This window comes from Bidens hawaiensis, unplaced genomic scaffold (assembly GCF_021521415.1).
Source record: "Bidens hawaiensis isolate Kalapana, Puna unplaced genomic scaffold, B.hawaiensis_p1.1 tig00069824_1, whole genome shotgun sequence".
Classification (NCBI taxonomy): domain Eukaryota; kingdom Viridiplantae; phylum Streptophyta; class Magnoliopsida; order Asterales; family Asteraceae; genus Bidens; species Bidens hawaiensis.
The window spans coordinates 32174-46738 of NW_027502278.1; the positions used below are offsets into that span (position 1 = coordinate 32174).

Here is a 14565-nt window from a genome sequence, read left to right on the forward strand (position 1 = left end):
CAACCCAACCAGTCGGTTTAGTTCCCAATCGTGCTTTGATTACTTCCTTGATTCTCCGTTTGGTTCTCTCAACCTGACCGTTCGCTTGCGGGTGGGCTACCGATGTGAAAATTTGAGAGATCTGTAGTTCCTTCAACTATTCTTGTAGCCCACTATCCGCGAATTGGGTACCGTTGTCACTAACTTGCTCCAGCGGAAGACCAAATCGGAAAATTATGAATTCCCACAGGAATTTCTTAACGCTTGCCGCTGTTATGGATGCCACTGGTTTGGCTTCCACCCACTTCGTGAAGAAGTTGATGGCTACTATTAAAAATTTGACGCGTCCCGGGTCTTCAGGGAAAGGTCCCATTATATCGATAGCCCATTTCTAGAACGGCCATGCTGAAGTGACTGGAACGAGTTCATTCTTTGGTCGTAGCGTGTTGGGGGCATGACGTTGGCATGAACCACACTTCCTGATTTCATGCACAGCGTCCAAATGCATTCCCGGCCAGTAATTCCCGGCATTCATCAGTTTCGCTACGACCAGACATGAGCCTGCGTGAAGACCTCAGATGCCTTCATGAACTTCTCTGATTAAATAGTTCACGTCCTCGGCATCCACACATCAAAGTAATGGACCAAGGAAGGAACGTCGATATAGAACACTGTGGTGCATCTGATAGTTCAAGGCTTTGTGTTTTATCTTCCGGGCCGCGGTTTTTCCTTTCGGGAGGGCTCCTGATGACAAGAATGTTATGATGGGTGTCATCCAAGATTCCACTCCGGTTTGAATTACCAAAACTTGATGTTGCGGGATAGATGGGGGATCTAGTATTTCAATGCGGATGTCCTTAGCGAAATGTTCTAAGTTTGTTGAAGCTAGCTTGCTAAGGGCATCTGCTGACTTGTTCTCGCTTCGTTTTATGTGAATTACTTTGCATGAAGAAAACTGAAGCATCAAATCTTTTGCCTGTGACACATATGAAGCCATTACGTCATTCTTTGCTTCGTAAGTGCCATTGATCTGTCCCGCAATTAACATGGAATCCACGCAGGCTTCCAAGTGTCTCACCCCAAGCTTTTTAGCTATCCATAAGCCCGCCAAGAAAGCTTCATACTCTTCCTTGTTTTTAGTACTCTTAAAGTCTAACTTTATGGCGTATGTAAATTCGTGGCCATCAGGATTGACTAGCCTTAGGCCTGCGCCAGATCCCTCACTGCCTGAAGCCCCGTCCTTGACCAATGACCAAATCTGTCCTTGCTCGGGAGGTGCTTGGGGTTGCTGCTTAATCAAACATTCTTTCTCTTTGTGTTGAAGAACTTCAGTGACGAAGTCCGCCAACACCTGCCCCTTAATTGCTGGCCTAGGTTTATATTCTATCGCATTTTCACCTAGCTCGATGGCCCACTTCGCCAATCGCCCAGACAATTCTGGCTTACATAGAACGTTCTTGAGTTTGTATCCAATTAACACGTTGATAGGATGCCCTTGCTGCGGAGGCGTCGAGCAGCGTAGACCAGTGCTAAAACGAGTTTTTCCAGCATTGAATATCTGGTCTCCGGGTCTGACAATGTTCTACTGACGTAGTATATCGATGTGTGGACGTTCTTTCTATCCGTCAGGAGGTTAGCCCCGATAGCAATTTCTGATGCCGACAAGTATAACGTCAAAGTTTCCCTCGCGGCGGGTGCTGTCAATGTGAGCAATTCCATCAAACATTTTTTGACCTCCAAGAAAGCTTGTTCCGCTTCCGCGGTCCATTTAAATTGTGCTTTCTTGAGGCAGGTTCTCAATGTTGAGATGAACGGATAAGATTTGGCTGCATGATTTGCCAGGAAACGATTTAAGGCAACCAATCGACCATTAAGTGTCTGAACCACTTTGAGGGAGGAAGGAGAAGGCATGCGGGCTACAGCTTGGACTTTATCCGGATTAGCTTTGAAGCCCGCACTAGTAACAATTACTCCAAGAAATTTCCCTTCTTCCATTCCGAACGAACATTTGGCTGGATTCAGCTTCATGTTGACACTCCTCAAAGTTTCGAATGTCTCTTCGATGTCTCTCAGCATTTGATCTTCTTCAATGCTTTTGATTACAAGGTCATCCATGTAGACCTCCAAATTTCGACCAATCTAATCCTTAAATGCTATATCCATCAATCGTTGATATGTGTCCCACCGCCATGCGGATTTGATGATAACCTTTGTAAGCATCTAAAATGCATTTGAACTTAAACGGAGCCACTGCATCAACTTTCAAGTCAATTTCTGGCAACGGATAACAGTCCTTGGACACGCCTTGTTTATATCCTTGAAATCTATGCACATCCACCATGTCCCATTGCTCTTAGGAACAATAACCGGATTGGCGACCAAAGTCTGATATTGTATTGGATGAATAATTCCTGCATGTAAGAGGTCCTGAACTTGTTCATTGATTGCTTTTGTTTGTTACGGACCCATCTTACGTTTTTTGGACAATTGGTGTGAACATCGGGTTTACCCTCAGTTTATGTTCCGTAATGGTCCGCGGGACACCAGTCATGTCCGCAGGTTGCCATGCGAAGACATCAACGTTCTTTGTTAACAACTATTTCAAAAAGGTCCTTACTATCTCAGAGATAGCAGGTCCAATTGTCACAGTTTGTTCTAGGAATTTCTTATTTAACACCCATTTTTCAGGTTCAGTCCGCCGAGTTTGTTTCAGAATCTTGCTAGGCTTAGAACTTTCCATCGCGAAACAATGGCGATTGACATGGATGATGGCTACTCCGGTATGATTTGCAATTCCGACTGCACCATGTGCTGTGGAGGGATGAGCATTGAAATCTCCGATCGCTTCACACCCCAAAATAATGTCATGTTTCGAGGTTGCTGGTAAAACTAAAAACCCAACCTCCTCGGTTATTGAATGGATTCCGTCACTTAAGGTGATCGGGAAGGAAATTACCCCTCGCGGGTGCATTACCTCTCCTCCGAATTCGAATACAGGAGCATGAATAGGCTTAAATCTCTCCTTATCTTCCTCGTCGAGTTGTTCAAAGCACTATTCGTACATGACGTCATATGTACTACCAGTGTCGAAGAAAACATATTGTGAGCGATAGTGGCCGAAGAGGGCAGTGATGATCAAGGGGTTCTTGTTACTAGGACCTCCTTTGATTCACGGAAAAATCACTGGCTCATTCTTCCACTCTTCATCATTGGACTCTCGTCTCTTTCTTCCAACCCTATATCCACATTGGATCATATGAACGTTTAAGTCCTTGACTTGCTTTTTTGGCGGGCCTTGGTTATCTCACATGGGAGCCTTATCAGTCCCGGGCTTTCCCCCTTTCACCAAATGTCCAAGTTTTCCGGACTTTACAGCTGCCTCAATCTCACTTTTTAATGCATTATATTCGTTCGTGTTGTGGCCGATGTCATCATGGAACGAACAATGTTTTTTGGCGTCGAGGAAAGACCTCCTTGTGAGTGGCTGTGGTTTTCTGAAAGTCACATTTTCTGTGGTGAGGATTTCGGTAGGAGTCTTTGAAAGTGGAGTCCAATTGTTGGGACCTCGATTCGAGGGTCCCGCTTTGTTTTTGTTGCCAATGAGAGACCTTGTATCGAATGGCTTTGATACCTGCGTGTTTGGCTGCAGTTTTGACCAGATTGGTCCATTTGCCTGTTTATTGGGTCATGGAGTTTGGAACTCTACTTTAAACTTTTGCTTTGAATTATTATACCGCAATGTTTTTTCAGCTCTGGCAAATAATATCGCCGCGGTCATGATATCATCCCATTCCTTTGGCATTCCATCTCTTCCAGTCAATGTGCGGATCAATGCATCACACTTGACATTTTTGCGGAAGGCACAGCGAAGCATGTCCTTGCTTATTCCGCCGATGTTTAGACTCTCGTCGTTAAATCTGGTAATAAAATCTTCCACGGATTCATTATCTCGGCGGACAACATCCAAAATTTCTGACTGGTCACGGTTATGCTTCTTTTGCTGGCTAAACTGTTGAGAAAATTTTTTCATCAGGTCATCCCAGCTGGTAATTTGACCATCAGGTAACTTTTCAAACCATTCCCGCGTTACCCCTGTTAGTGTCAGTGCGAACATGTGACACCATAGGGGAGCGTCCATCCGCTAACACCACCCACCGCCACAAAGTTTTGAAGATGATCACTCGGATCAGTCATTCCATTATATTTACCCACCGATGTAGGTATCTTAGCATTGACGGGGAAAGGTGATGTAGCGATGCTTTCTATGAACTTTGATTTTTCGGCGAAGGCTGCCGGGCGATATGGTTTAGTGAAATCTTCTTCCGCATCGCTATGGTATACAGTATGACGGACTACATCCTGCGGGCGAATGCTTCTTTCCCGCGGACGCATCCTGCTATCACCAGTGTAAAAACTGAAGTCTCCTGGATGATAAGTCGAATCATAACTATCATATTCATCTACATAAGATGGTATCCGCATGTCCATTCTAGGACGAGGGCGTAGCCTCCGTACTTCACCGGACTCTTGTTCCGTCTGTTGACTATAACGGATCTGACTTCCTCTCACTGTTGGTGGAGGAGAAAGAGATCTCTGAGGAGATTCTTCATAAGTCAGAGTTCGGGAATGAAAACGCTCGTTACGCACTCGATGCTCATATTCGGCTACAATACTTTCTTGTTGTACGCTGAGCCATTCTTCCGGAGACAGTGGTCCTCTAGATATGGAATTATGACGATGAGCTCTCGCCAACTCAGAATAGGCTGAGTCATCCTCCAGATCTAACACTGAATGAGTTCGGCGAGTGTCTCTCATAATTCGTCCGAGGTTACCCAGATTGGAACTTTCCGGTGCTGTAACACGTCCCAAATCAGTGGGGGTTACCCCAGTTGGTGCAGTGACACGTTCAAGGGTACGACCGCCTAGTATTGTATCGGTGGTTCATGAACCCGGAGCCGTGACACGTGCAAAAATACTTGAAGCAAAACCTTCAGGTATTTCCGTGTTAGTATCACGTGAAGTAGGTGCAGGAGTTCCCGTCGGCCCTTCAGGAAGTTTAATCATATTGAACGAACCAAAAAACCAACGAAAACTTATGCAATTCTAACACTAAAACGGATGGCGCCAATGAAGAAACACGGATCCGATCCCTTATTCGGGTCCTGGATCCAATGAGTCCACATGGTAGGATACGATAACAACCAACACAATATGAGCATAAACTTCCTAAAGTCCAGTGACCGGAACCTGCAAAACAGACACCGTGAGTCTCGTTACGGGAAGGACAAAAGGGGGGGTCTTCCCGTAACCACCCTCCGGCGTGAGAATCAGTACCGTTCTTAAAAGAAAAAGTACTTAAGTAAACAGAGCAAGTACAGAGAAAGTATATGTGAGTGAATGTGAACGAGTGAATGAATACCTCATGCAGTTTGACGAGGTATTTATAGCCGAAGGATATGGGAAGGTGATTGGGCCAGCTATCCCTTTCTAGAAGATCTCAATAACCGTCTGTACGCGTGTCCCTTTGTGATAGGTTGAGCTATACGTCCCATGTGCATGGGTATAACAACCTGGACACGTGTCGCCCTATGATAGGACGGATAAAACCCTGGCCATGTGCACGGTTATAACAACCTGGCCAGATGTCCTTCATTCATTGGCTGAGGAGTCACGTATTGCCCAAGAAAGCATCTTGGAAACCTTCTGGAAAGTAGTTAGCTATTTACAGCTGTCCTGTTGGTATTGCCTTTCGGTCGTTTTGGCAGACGGATGTCCTATCCTGCGGATGACTTCCGAGGGTTCCTAGATGCTTTTGCGAGTGGTGTGAGGATGTTCTTCCTCTACCTTGTTGTGCGGGTGATCTGTATGCTCCGCGGGTAGTATATGAGGAGTTCCTCTCCCACCCGCTGATGGTACTTAAGGGTATTCGGGTCTTTTTGGTACCCTACATCTATATGATCGGTAGTCAATGCTTCTCTTGGTGGTTGGGGTTCTATTTATATTCCTTGAGGGTCTATTGTTGACATGGGAGACTTTCGTTTCATCAACAATTGGGATATCACATGATCTTCTTCGGGAAACCTGCTTTATCACGAGTCTAAATCATCAGGGTTGTGTGCTTTATCAACGGTTGCATTTGACGAGCTATGGGGTCCGGATGACATGGCTTGATACTAGTGTCCGGATCATGTCTTTCCGGTTCTCTATTACTTTAGTAGATAACTTGTTTGGCGTCCGAGTTAGCGTATCCAGATTCGACATCCGTCATCAGTGTTGACATGGTTAAGGAGTGACGTTCCCAAAGCAACACAACGTATAGTCTTAAAACGATATTGTACATTTTATTATCTCTATGATTATATATGTCTCATCTTCTAGAACCCAATAATATGGTGTCTTCTCCATGCTCGGACACACACTAGTCCTAAACGATGGTTAAAAACTGAGTGCATGAAGTTGGTCAGAATAGACACAAGAGCCGTGAAACTTGACTTTCCAAAGTTGAGAGCTCCGGTCAACGTTTTCTCTTTAGTTACCCATATGGTTAGCATCGTTATTTTAAACATAATTTTGTATATATATTGAATTGTATGTGTATACAAAATATGCTTTGATCGAAATAAATAAAGACACATGTAGAACACGGATTATAGGTAGCCAATCACCAAACAAAATAATCAAAGATTGTTATATAGAATAACATATCAAGTACGGAATAATAATTTTTTATCTATAATACGAAAATTCCGAAGCCTTAGGTCCCTCTTAAGAGACTCTTAAATAGGGCACATCCAAACTTCTTGTTTTATGGCAGCTGCGAAAGCACAAAAACGTATACATCTAACCTAACAAGTGGGAAGTGCAAATTATTTAACAGTTTAATTACAAAATTATAATAATTAAATAGAGAATTATATACTTATGTACCAAAAAATATATTTAGAATATGGTGGGTTATGATTACGTCATAAGAACGTGACAATGTTCCGCCGCCATGCATGCAAAATGTGACCGGAATAAAATCCAAGACCAAATCTCTAGTCTAGGGTCCATCCTTGGCTTATAGGTAATTGATTAGTGAATGTCGCCAAAATGTTTGGAAGTTATTTATTTCATACGTTTACAATGTGATATTTTATAATGTAAGAAGTATTTTGATACTACTTTGGGACCATTTTTTTGTTTTTTTATTTTGAAAGGAGGCATCGTGTGTGATCGTGCATATAAACGATAAAGAACAAGTTTTCTGAGTGAAAGGAAGAAAGAAAGAGGGATTATTTACTTGGTTCATTTATAAAGCCGACTTAGACTGTAGAGGGGCAAAGTCCGGATATGATAGACATTTGTATACCTGGAGCCGATTTTAAAACCTAATTATAGATGGTCTTAACATCAATTATCAATTGTCATATCATTACGGCAAGTTTAAGGGAACCCAGGCTCTAGGGTGTGCATGAGACCGGGAACTAGTCTCTAACCCAAATGACCAAACTAGAATCAACACTTAGAAAACCAAACTAACTGAATTTATTGATTTTTACTTTTAGTTTCAACATTAAATAATTTATAAGAATTAATAAATAATGTAATCCATAGATTTCTAATAGATAGTGTATCCCAAATAATTTCACAAATAGTGTAATCCTAATGTACAATAACCAATTGATTAAAATACAATTTAGGCCCGACTCAAATTCGATATTTTCCGTTGTTTTTTTTTCTTGGAGTCCAAAAGTTTAAAGCTCAAATAATAAAACTAAAACTAAATCTGATTCAAACCAAAAACCGGAAAAACAAAAGAAAGCGATTTAAAAAACTAAAGAACTGAAATTTATGTGTTTGGTTCGATTTGAGCCAAAAACATAACACAAGCAAAACATGCACACCCTTACCAAGCAATATCACTTCTTATCCGTTATTTTAAAAGACAAGTACAAACAGAAATACATATAAATACTATAACTTCTTATACGGTTTTCATTTTTTAAGATAAGCTAGTATAAATACAATACATGCTTATGTAATACATATATCGTATGCATACAAGTATACCCACTAGTTAGTAGTTATAGATAGATACATCATACGCGCGCGCATGCCTACATACAAAACACGTAATTATCAACATAATTTGTTAGGTTGCTATTTTTTTTTATCAAAAGCGTTATGTTGTTACGTAGTGCACTATTTTGAATAGTAGAAATACCAACTGAACCACAAAATTCATTTTGGTTTCTTTTGTTTGAATATATGCAACCTTTTGTATAAAAAAAATTACATGTGAAAATTATTAATATTATAATACGTTTGTTATATCAATTATGTCCTTCACATTATTCTCAAAACAAATTTCGTTCCAGTTAAACCAAGGATAATTCAATAAAACAGAAAACTAAGGGATATTAATATAAAATACTTGTAATTACAAGGTTGTATTTGTAAAGAGGATTGAATTTTATCTTTTAGTGCATTTGTGCTATTTGAAAGAAGTTAAAATATGTACGTGACTAGTAATGGGCTAAACTCATTCTGCTCATAGACAAAAAGGATTGCTTAGATTTAGAACTAGAGATACATGGGCTTTCTTTTTTCTTAAGTTTTGGGCTTTTCTTTTTAGTTAGTACTGGCTTTTCTATATGTGTTGCCGTGTTGGTGTTTTTCATTTTATTTTTTTTGGACTCCTTTTTGCACTTCGTTGTGTGTATTCTTTTATACTGGACTCCTTTTATACTGTCACTCATGCATGAGCTTTGTTATGTATTCTTTTTAATACAGTAGAAAAACAGGTGGGCTAAATAATAAGTTCATTTTGTTTTGGAGGATCGAGGTGACAACATTTTGAGTTGACAGTATAAACTACTCAAAAGGGGTTAGCGATGAAGCTTGTTACCCGTTTGCATTCTGTTTCGATCAACTGATTAATTAAACCCAAAAAAGAAAGGTAAATCATATATGATTATGCTACGGGTATTTTGAACCGATCAAAAGATCCATCAGACATCGTATGAGATAGTTTATAAACATTATAGGTTTGTCTTATCTTACTAATCTATTAAATCAATACAATTTGCCACATGTCATTCTACTAGGCTATCCACCTAGGCTTCCAATTCACCAAATTTCCATTCTAAGAGTCTCTATTATGCTGCCATGTGTCATCTCACACACTATTTAAACCTTAAAATTTTCCACCATTATTTTAATCATTTTAATCTCTCTCTCTCTCTCTCTCTCTCTCTCTCTCTCTCTCTCTCTCTCTCTCTCGGCTTAATTACTAACTCCACCATTTTCTATATTCCGGTAATGTAGATCGAGATTAATCGTTTTCTGGTAAGGTTATATATTATACTTTAATGGCCAACAATGTTATATGATTTTCCGGCAAGGTTATATCTTTTTCTAGCAACATCATATTTTCTTCCGGTTATTATAGATCTAACCTTTTTATCTTTATTTTCATTGTTAAGGTTCTAAATCAAAAACGGCGATGAAGCTAATATTTCTACGTGTTTACGCTATTCCGATGAAGCTAATATTTCTACTAAATGGGGACTCAACTCATATATGGGAAGCTATGGAGACAAAGATCATCCAAGTAGCAAAGGAGACTCTCGGGGTCACAACAGGAAAGACAAGTGGGCATAAGGAGTCTTGGTGGTGGAATGACGCAGTGCAAGACAAGATAAGGGACAAACAAGGATGTATTAGGGAGCTAATGAGGTGCACGAATGAGGAGGAGCGAGTGGATTTGAGAGACAACTACAAAACGGCCAAGATAGAGGCGAAGAAGGCAGTGGCGGAAGCAAAGAAGGCGGCCTTTAAACGGATGTATGAAAGTCTAGAAACAAAAGAGGGGGAACATGCTATGTTTAAGATTGCCAAAGCCAGGGAGCGTAGAAGGCAAGATCTAGGACCGGTGAAGTTCATAAAGGATACAGATGGGCATGTACTGGTCAAGGAGCAGGACATCAAGCTAAGATGGCAAATCTACTTCCACAATCTTTTTAACAATGGGAGAGCTTACCAAGAAGAACATGACAACACAAACTTTCAACGACAACAATCGAATAACTGCTACTGCCGACGGATCACACGAGAAGAGGTGAAGGATGCACTTAGGAGGATGGGAAGGTTTAAGGCGGTTGGCCCAGACAACATACCCATCAAGGTGTGGAAGTGTCTGGGGGAGGAAGGAGTCATATGGTTAACTACTCTGTTCAATAGTATTCTCAAATCAGGTAAGATGCCAGACCAGTGGAGGAGCAGCGTTGTAGTTCCTATCTATAAGAAAAAGGAGACTCCCAATGTTGTGGTAACTACCGAGGAATCAAACTACTAAGTCATACTATGAAGCTATGGGAAAGAGTGATTGAGGTTAGACTTAGACGAGAAACTCAGGTTACGGTCAACCAATTTGGCTTCATGCCGGGGCGTTCCACCACAGAGGCAATACACCTTATAAGAAGATTAATGGAAAAGTATAGGGAGAAGAAGCGTGATCTACATATGGTGTTTATTGACCTAGAAAAGGCCTACGACAGTGTGCCACGACAAGTGCTCTGGGAGTGCTTGGAGGGTAGAAGAGTGCCCAGGAAATACATAGAGATAATTATGGATATGTATACCAGAAGTGAAACAAGTGTCCGTGCGCCAGTGGGGGATACTGATTTCTTTCCTGTAGAGGTAGGTCTTCACCAGGGGTCAGCGTTGAGCCCGTTTCTTTTTGCAGTAGTCTTGGATGAGTTGTCAAAGTCGATTCAGGGGACTCTCCCGTGGTGCATGATGTTCGCAGACGATATTGTGCTACTTGCTGAGAAAAAACAAGATCTAAACTTGAGGCTTGAGAAGTGGCGAACAACCTTAGAGACAAAAGGTTTAAAGATTAGCCGATCTAAGACAGAGTACCTCCACTGTGATTTTGGTGGGATAAACGACAATGAAGACACACAGATCACAATTGAAGGGCAGGTGGTCCCGCAGGTAACGAAGTTCAAGTATTTAGGATCATTTGTACAGAGCGATGGGGAATTAGACAGTGATGTGACCCACCGAGTTCAGGTAGGATGGTGTAGATGGAAAGCAGCCACAGGTATATTGTGCGACAAGAGTTTCCCGACTAAACTAAAGGGAAAATTCTATAGGGTGGCAGTTAGACCTGCAATGCTATATGGAACAGATTGTTGGGCCATCAAGAAGGCACAAGTGCGGAAGATGGAGGTAGCAGAAATGAGAATGCTACGTTGGATGTGTGGGCACACAATTGTGTTTCGCGAGAGATTAGGGGTGGCGAACATAGCAGACAAGATAAGAGAATGGAGATTGAGATGGTTTGGACATGTAAAGAGAAGACAGACGACGAATCCTGTTAGATCCGTAGAAAACATTACTATAGAGGGGAGGAGGGGTAGAGGACGACATAAATTGACTTGGGATGAGAGGATTAGGCATGATTTGATAAACCTAAACCTCTCCGAGGACATGGTTGAGGATAGGAATTCGTGGAGAAGTAGAATTAAAGTTAAGGATTTTTAGAGAGATTTGAATACCTTAGGGCTTAGACTTAACTTATTTAGGTCACATACCATAATGGTATTTCCCTTACATATATTATTATTATTATTATAATTATTATTAGCTTATATAGCTGTTAAACTGTGATCTTATTATTAATATTATTATAATTAGTAGTAGTTTTTATATAACTGTTAACCTTTGATTTCCTTTATTTTGCTTCATACACATGTACTTAGAGCCGAGGGTCTCTCTGGAAGCCACCTCTTTATTCCTTTGGATAGAGGTACGGTGTGCCTACATCCCACCCTCCCCAGACCCTACTTATAGCTTTGCTGTCGGTGGGATTTTACTAGGCATGATTGATTGATTGATTGTGTTATATCTATAACAATGGGTGTTTTATATTTATTTGAAGATTAATATTTTTCCTGTTTTTTTGTTACACATGTTTTTCTTCTAGGTACTAAATATAAATCAGCTTCATCCATATTTAGTATCATTATTTCGTTTTTCCGGTAAGACACATTTAAATTATCCAGTTATAAATTATAATTCTAATATTTAATAATATCAATGTTGTAACAAAACTTTATTATTTCAGGTAATTTACCCGATTGATTTACAAAAAATTTGATTATAGTTTCTTAATAAAAAACGGAGATACCATGGTTATTATCATTATTTGTATTTTCCGGTAAGACATTTAAATTTTTCGGTTATAAATTAAATATCAAATGTTTCATAATATAAACATTAATATTCTACTTTATAATTGCAGGTAAATGTCACGAGTCATACAACCTAATTTCAATTTAAATTCTACGAAAAAATCCGAGGTACCATAGTCATTCTCACAATTTCGTTTTTCCGGTAACACCTTTAAAATTTTCCGGTTATTAATTATAATTAAAATACTCCATAATATCAATATTAATATTTGATTTTATTATTGCAGGTTATTAATACAATTTATTTAGTTTAACTTTCCTTATTTGTCAAATAACCGAATTAACATGAATATGGTAATTTAAATATTTTAATTATCTCAATCACACTTTAATTAACATCAATATTGAATATTGACTTTCCTTATAAATAATGGTCCATAATAATAATGATTTGACTACAATATATTATTTTATATAGATTTAAATTTTGACTAAATTTTAAAACATAACTTATATTACCGTATTTTTATAATTTACAAAACTATTTGATTTATATTTATATTCTAATTTAAAAAATTTATTATCGTTATAAATTTGATCACCATATATAAGTATATATAATGGATAGTTATAAAATTTATCACGCACTTAAATTTGACCTTACATATTTAAGGTCAATGTAGGTTTGGCTTTGAATATGGTAATTCTAAACAATTTTGGTATATGATTAACCATTAATGTATAATTAATGGTCCATAATAATAATAATAATGATTTGACTAAAATATATTTTTTTATATACATTAAAATTTTGACTATATTGTTACATTTAAATAACTTAATTTTAGAATTATTGATCAATAATTTAAATAATAAGTTGACTAAAATTTTCAAAGATAAGTTATATTACCTTATTTTGATAATATTTTGATAATTTACAAAACTATTTGATTACTATTTATATTCTAATTTCAAAATTTTATTATTGTTTCTATTTATATTATATATTACATAAATAAATATATGTAATTTATAGTTATAAAATTGATCACTCACTCAAATTTCACCTTACATATTTAAGGTCAGTGGAGGTTAATGTTTTGAATACGGTAATTCTAAATATTTTTGGTATGTGATTAACCATTAATTTAATGGTCCATATTAATAATTAGGAAAAACCATTAATTTATAATTAATGGTCCATATTAATAATAATGATTTGACTAACTTATATTATTTTATATACATTTAAATTTTGACTATATTGTTACATTTAAACAACTTAATCTAATTGTGTTTATAAAGGTTAATAACTTAAGGACCATATACAATATATGCAATATACAATATTGTGTGTGTGTATATATATATAATATCTTTGGTAATTGTATACAATGTACAATATTATATATATATATATATAAATTAAAAATTCAAATTAACTTTCCGGTAATTGTATGCATCTTTGGTATATGATTTAGACTTTATTTTATAATAATGATAATGATTTGACTATAATTTTCAACATTTATATGAACTTTACAAAAATAAGCTACTACGAATTATTTCGTACTTTCGTTTTAAATATTACCCGGGTTTGAAATATATTGTTAATTTTAAGATTCTAATTTCAAAATTTTATTATCGTTTCGATTTATATTATATCTTACATAAATAAGTATATGTAATGGATAGTTATAAAATTAATCACGCACTCAAATTTCAACTTACATATTTACGGTCAGTGGAGGTTAATGCTTTGAATATGGCAATTCTAAACATTTTTGGTATATGATTAACCATTAATTTATAATTAATGGTCCATATTAATAATAATGATTTGACTAAAAATATTATTTTATATACATTAAAATTTTGACTATATTGTTACATTTAAACAACTTAATCTAATTGTGTTTATAAAGGTTAATAACTTAAGGACCATATACAATATACAATATTGTATATCTAAAATATATTTGGTAATTGTATACAATATACAATATTGTATATATATAAATTGCAAATTCAAATTAACTTTCCGGTAATTGTATGCATCTTTGGTATATGATTTAGACTTTATTTTATGATAATGATAATGAATAATGATTTGACTATAATTTTCAACCTTTATATGAACTTTACAAAAATAAGTTATAGACTTTTTCGTTAACAAATCGAAATTCAAAATTATCTTCCAATTTAGTTCAATTTTAAATCCAATATTATAATATCTCAACTACTACGAATTATTTCGTACTTTCGTTTTAAATATTACCCGGGTTTGAAATATATTGTTAGTTCAAATACTATCATTTGGACACAATATTGAAATATATCATTTATTTATAAGTACAACATTTAGATTTGATTAAATTTATATTATGTTACATATATATTATGT

General features: G+C 37.2%; 1 protein-coding gene across 1 annotated transcript; it reads right to left on the reverse strand.

Moving 5' to 3' along the window:
* Positions 1 to 3283: 3283 nt before the first annotated feature.
* On the reverse strand, positions 3284 to 4009 carry LOC143605483 (uncharacterized). The gene is made up of 2 exons (XM_077081578.1): positions 3686 to 4009; positions 3284 to 3622 (listed from the first exon to the last, which is right to left on the reverse strand). The coding sequence occupies exons 1-2, from the start codon at positions 4007 to 4009 to the stop codon at positions 3284 to 3286; spliced, it is 663 nt and encodes a 220-aa protein (XP_076937693.1).
* Positions 4010 to 14565: the final 10556 nt, after the last annotated feature.

What these genes read in the sequence shown, in the direction of transcription:
- LOC143605483 (XM_077081578.1), bottom strand. Translation starts at nt 4,009, where the DNA reads ATGAAAAAATTTTCTCAACAGTTTAGCCAGCAAAAGAAGCATAACCGT. An exon ending in ATTCAAAGCAAAAGTTTAAA is followed by an intron (nt 3,623 to 3,685) that starts GTAGAGTTCCAA and finishes TCAAAACTGCAG; the next exon opens with CCAAACACGCAGGTATCAAA.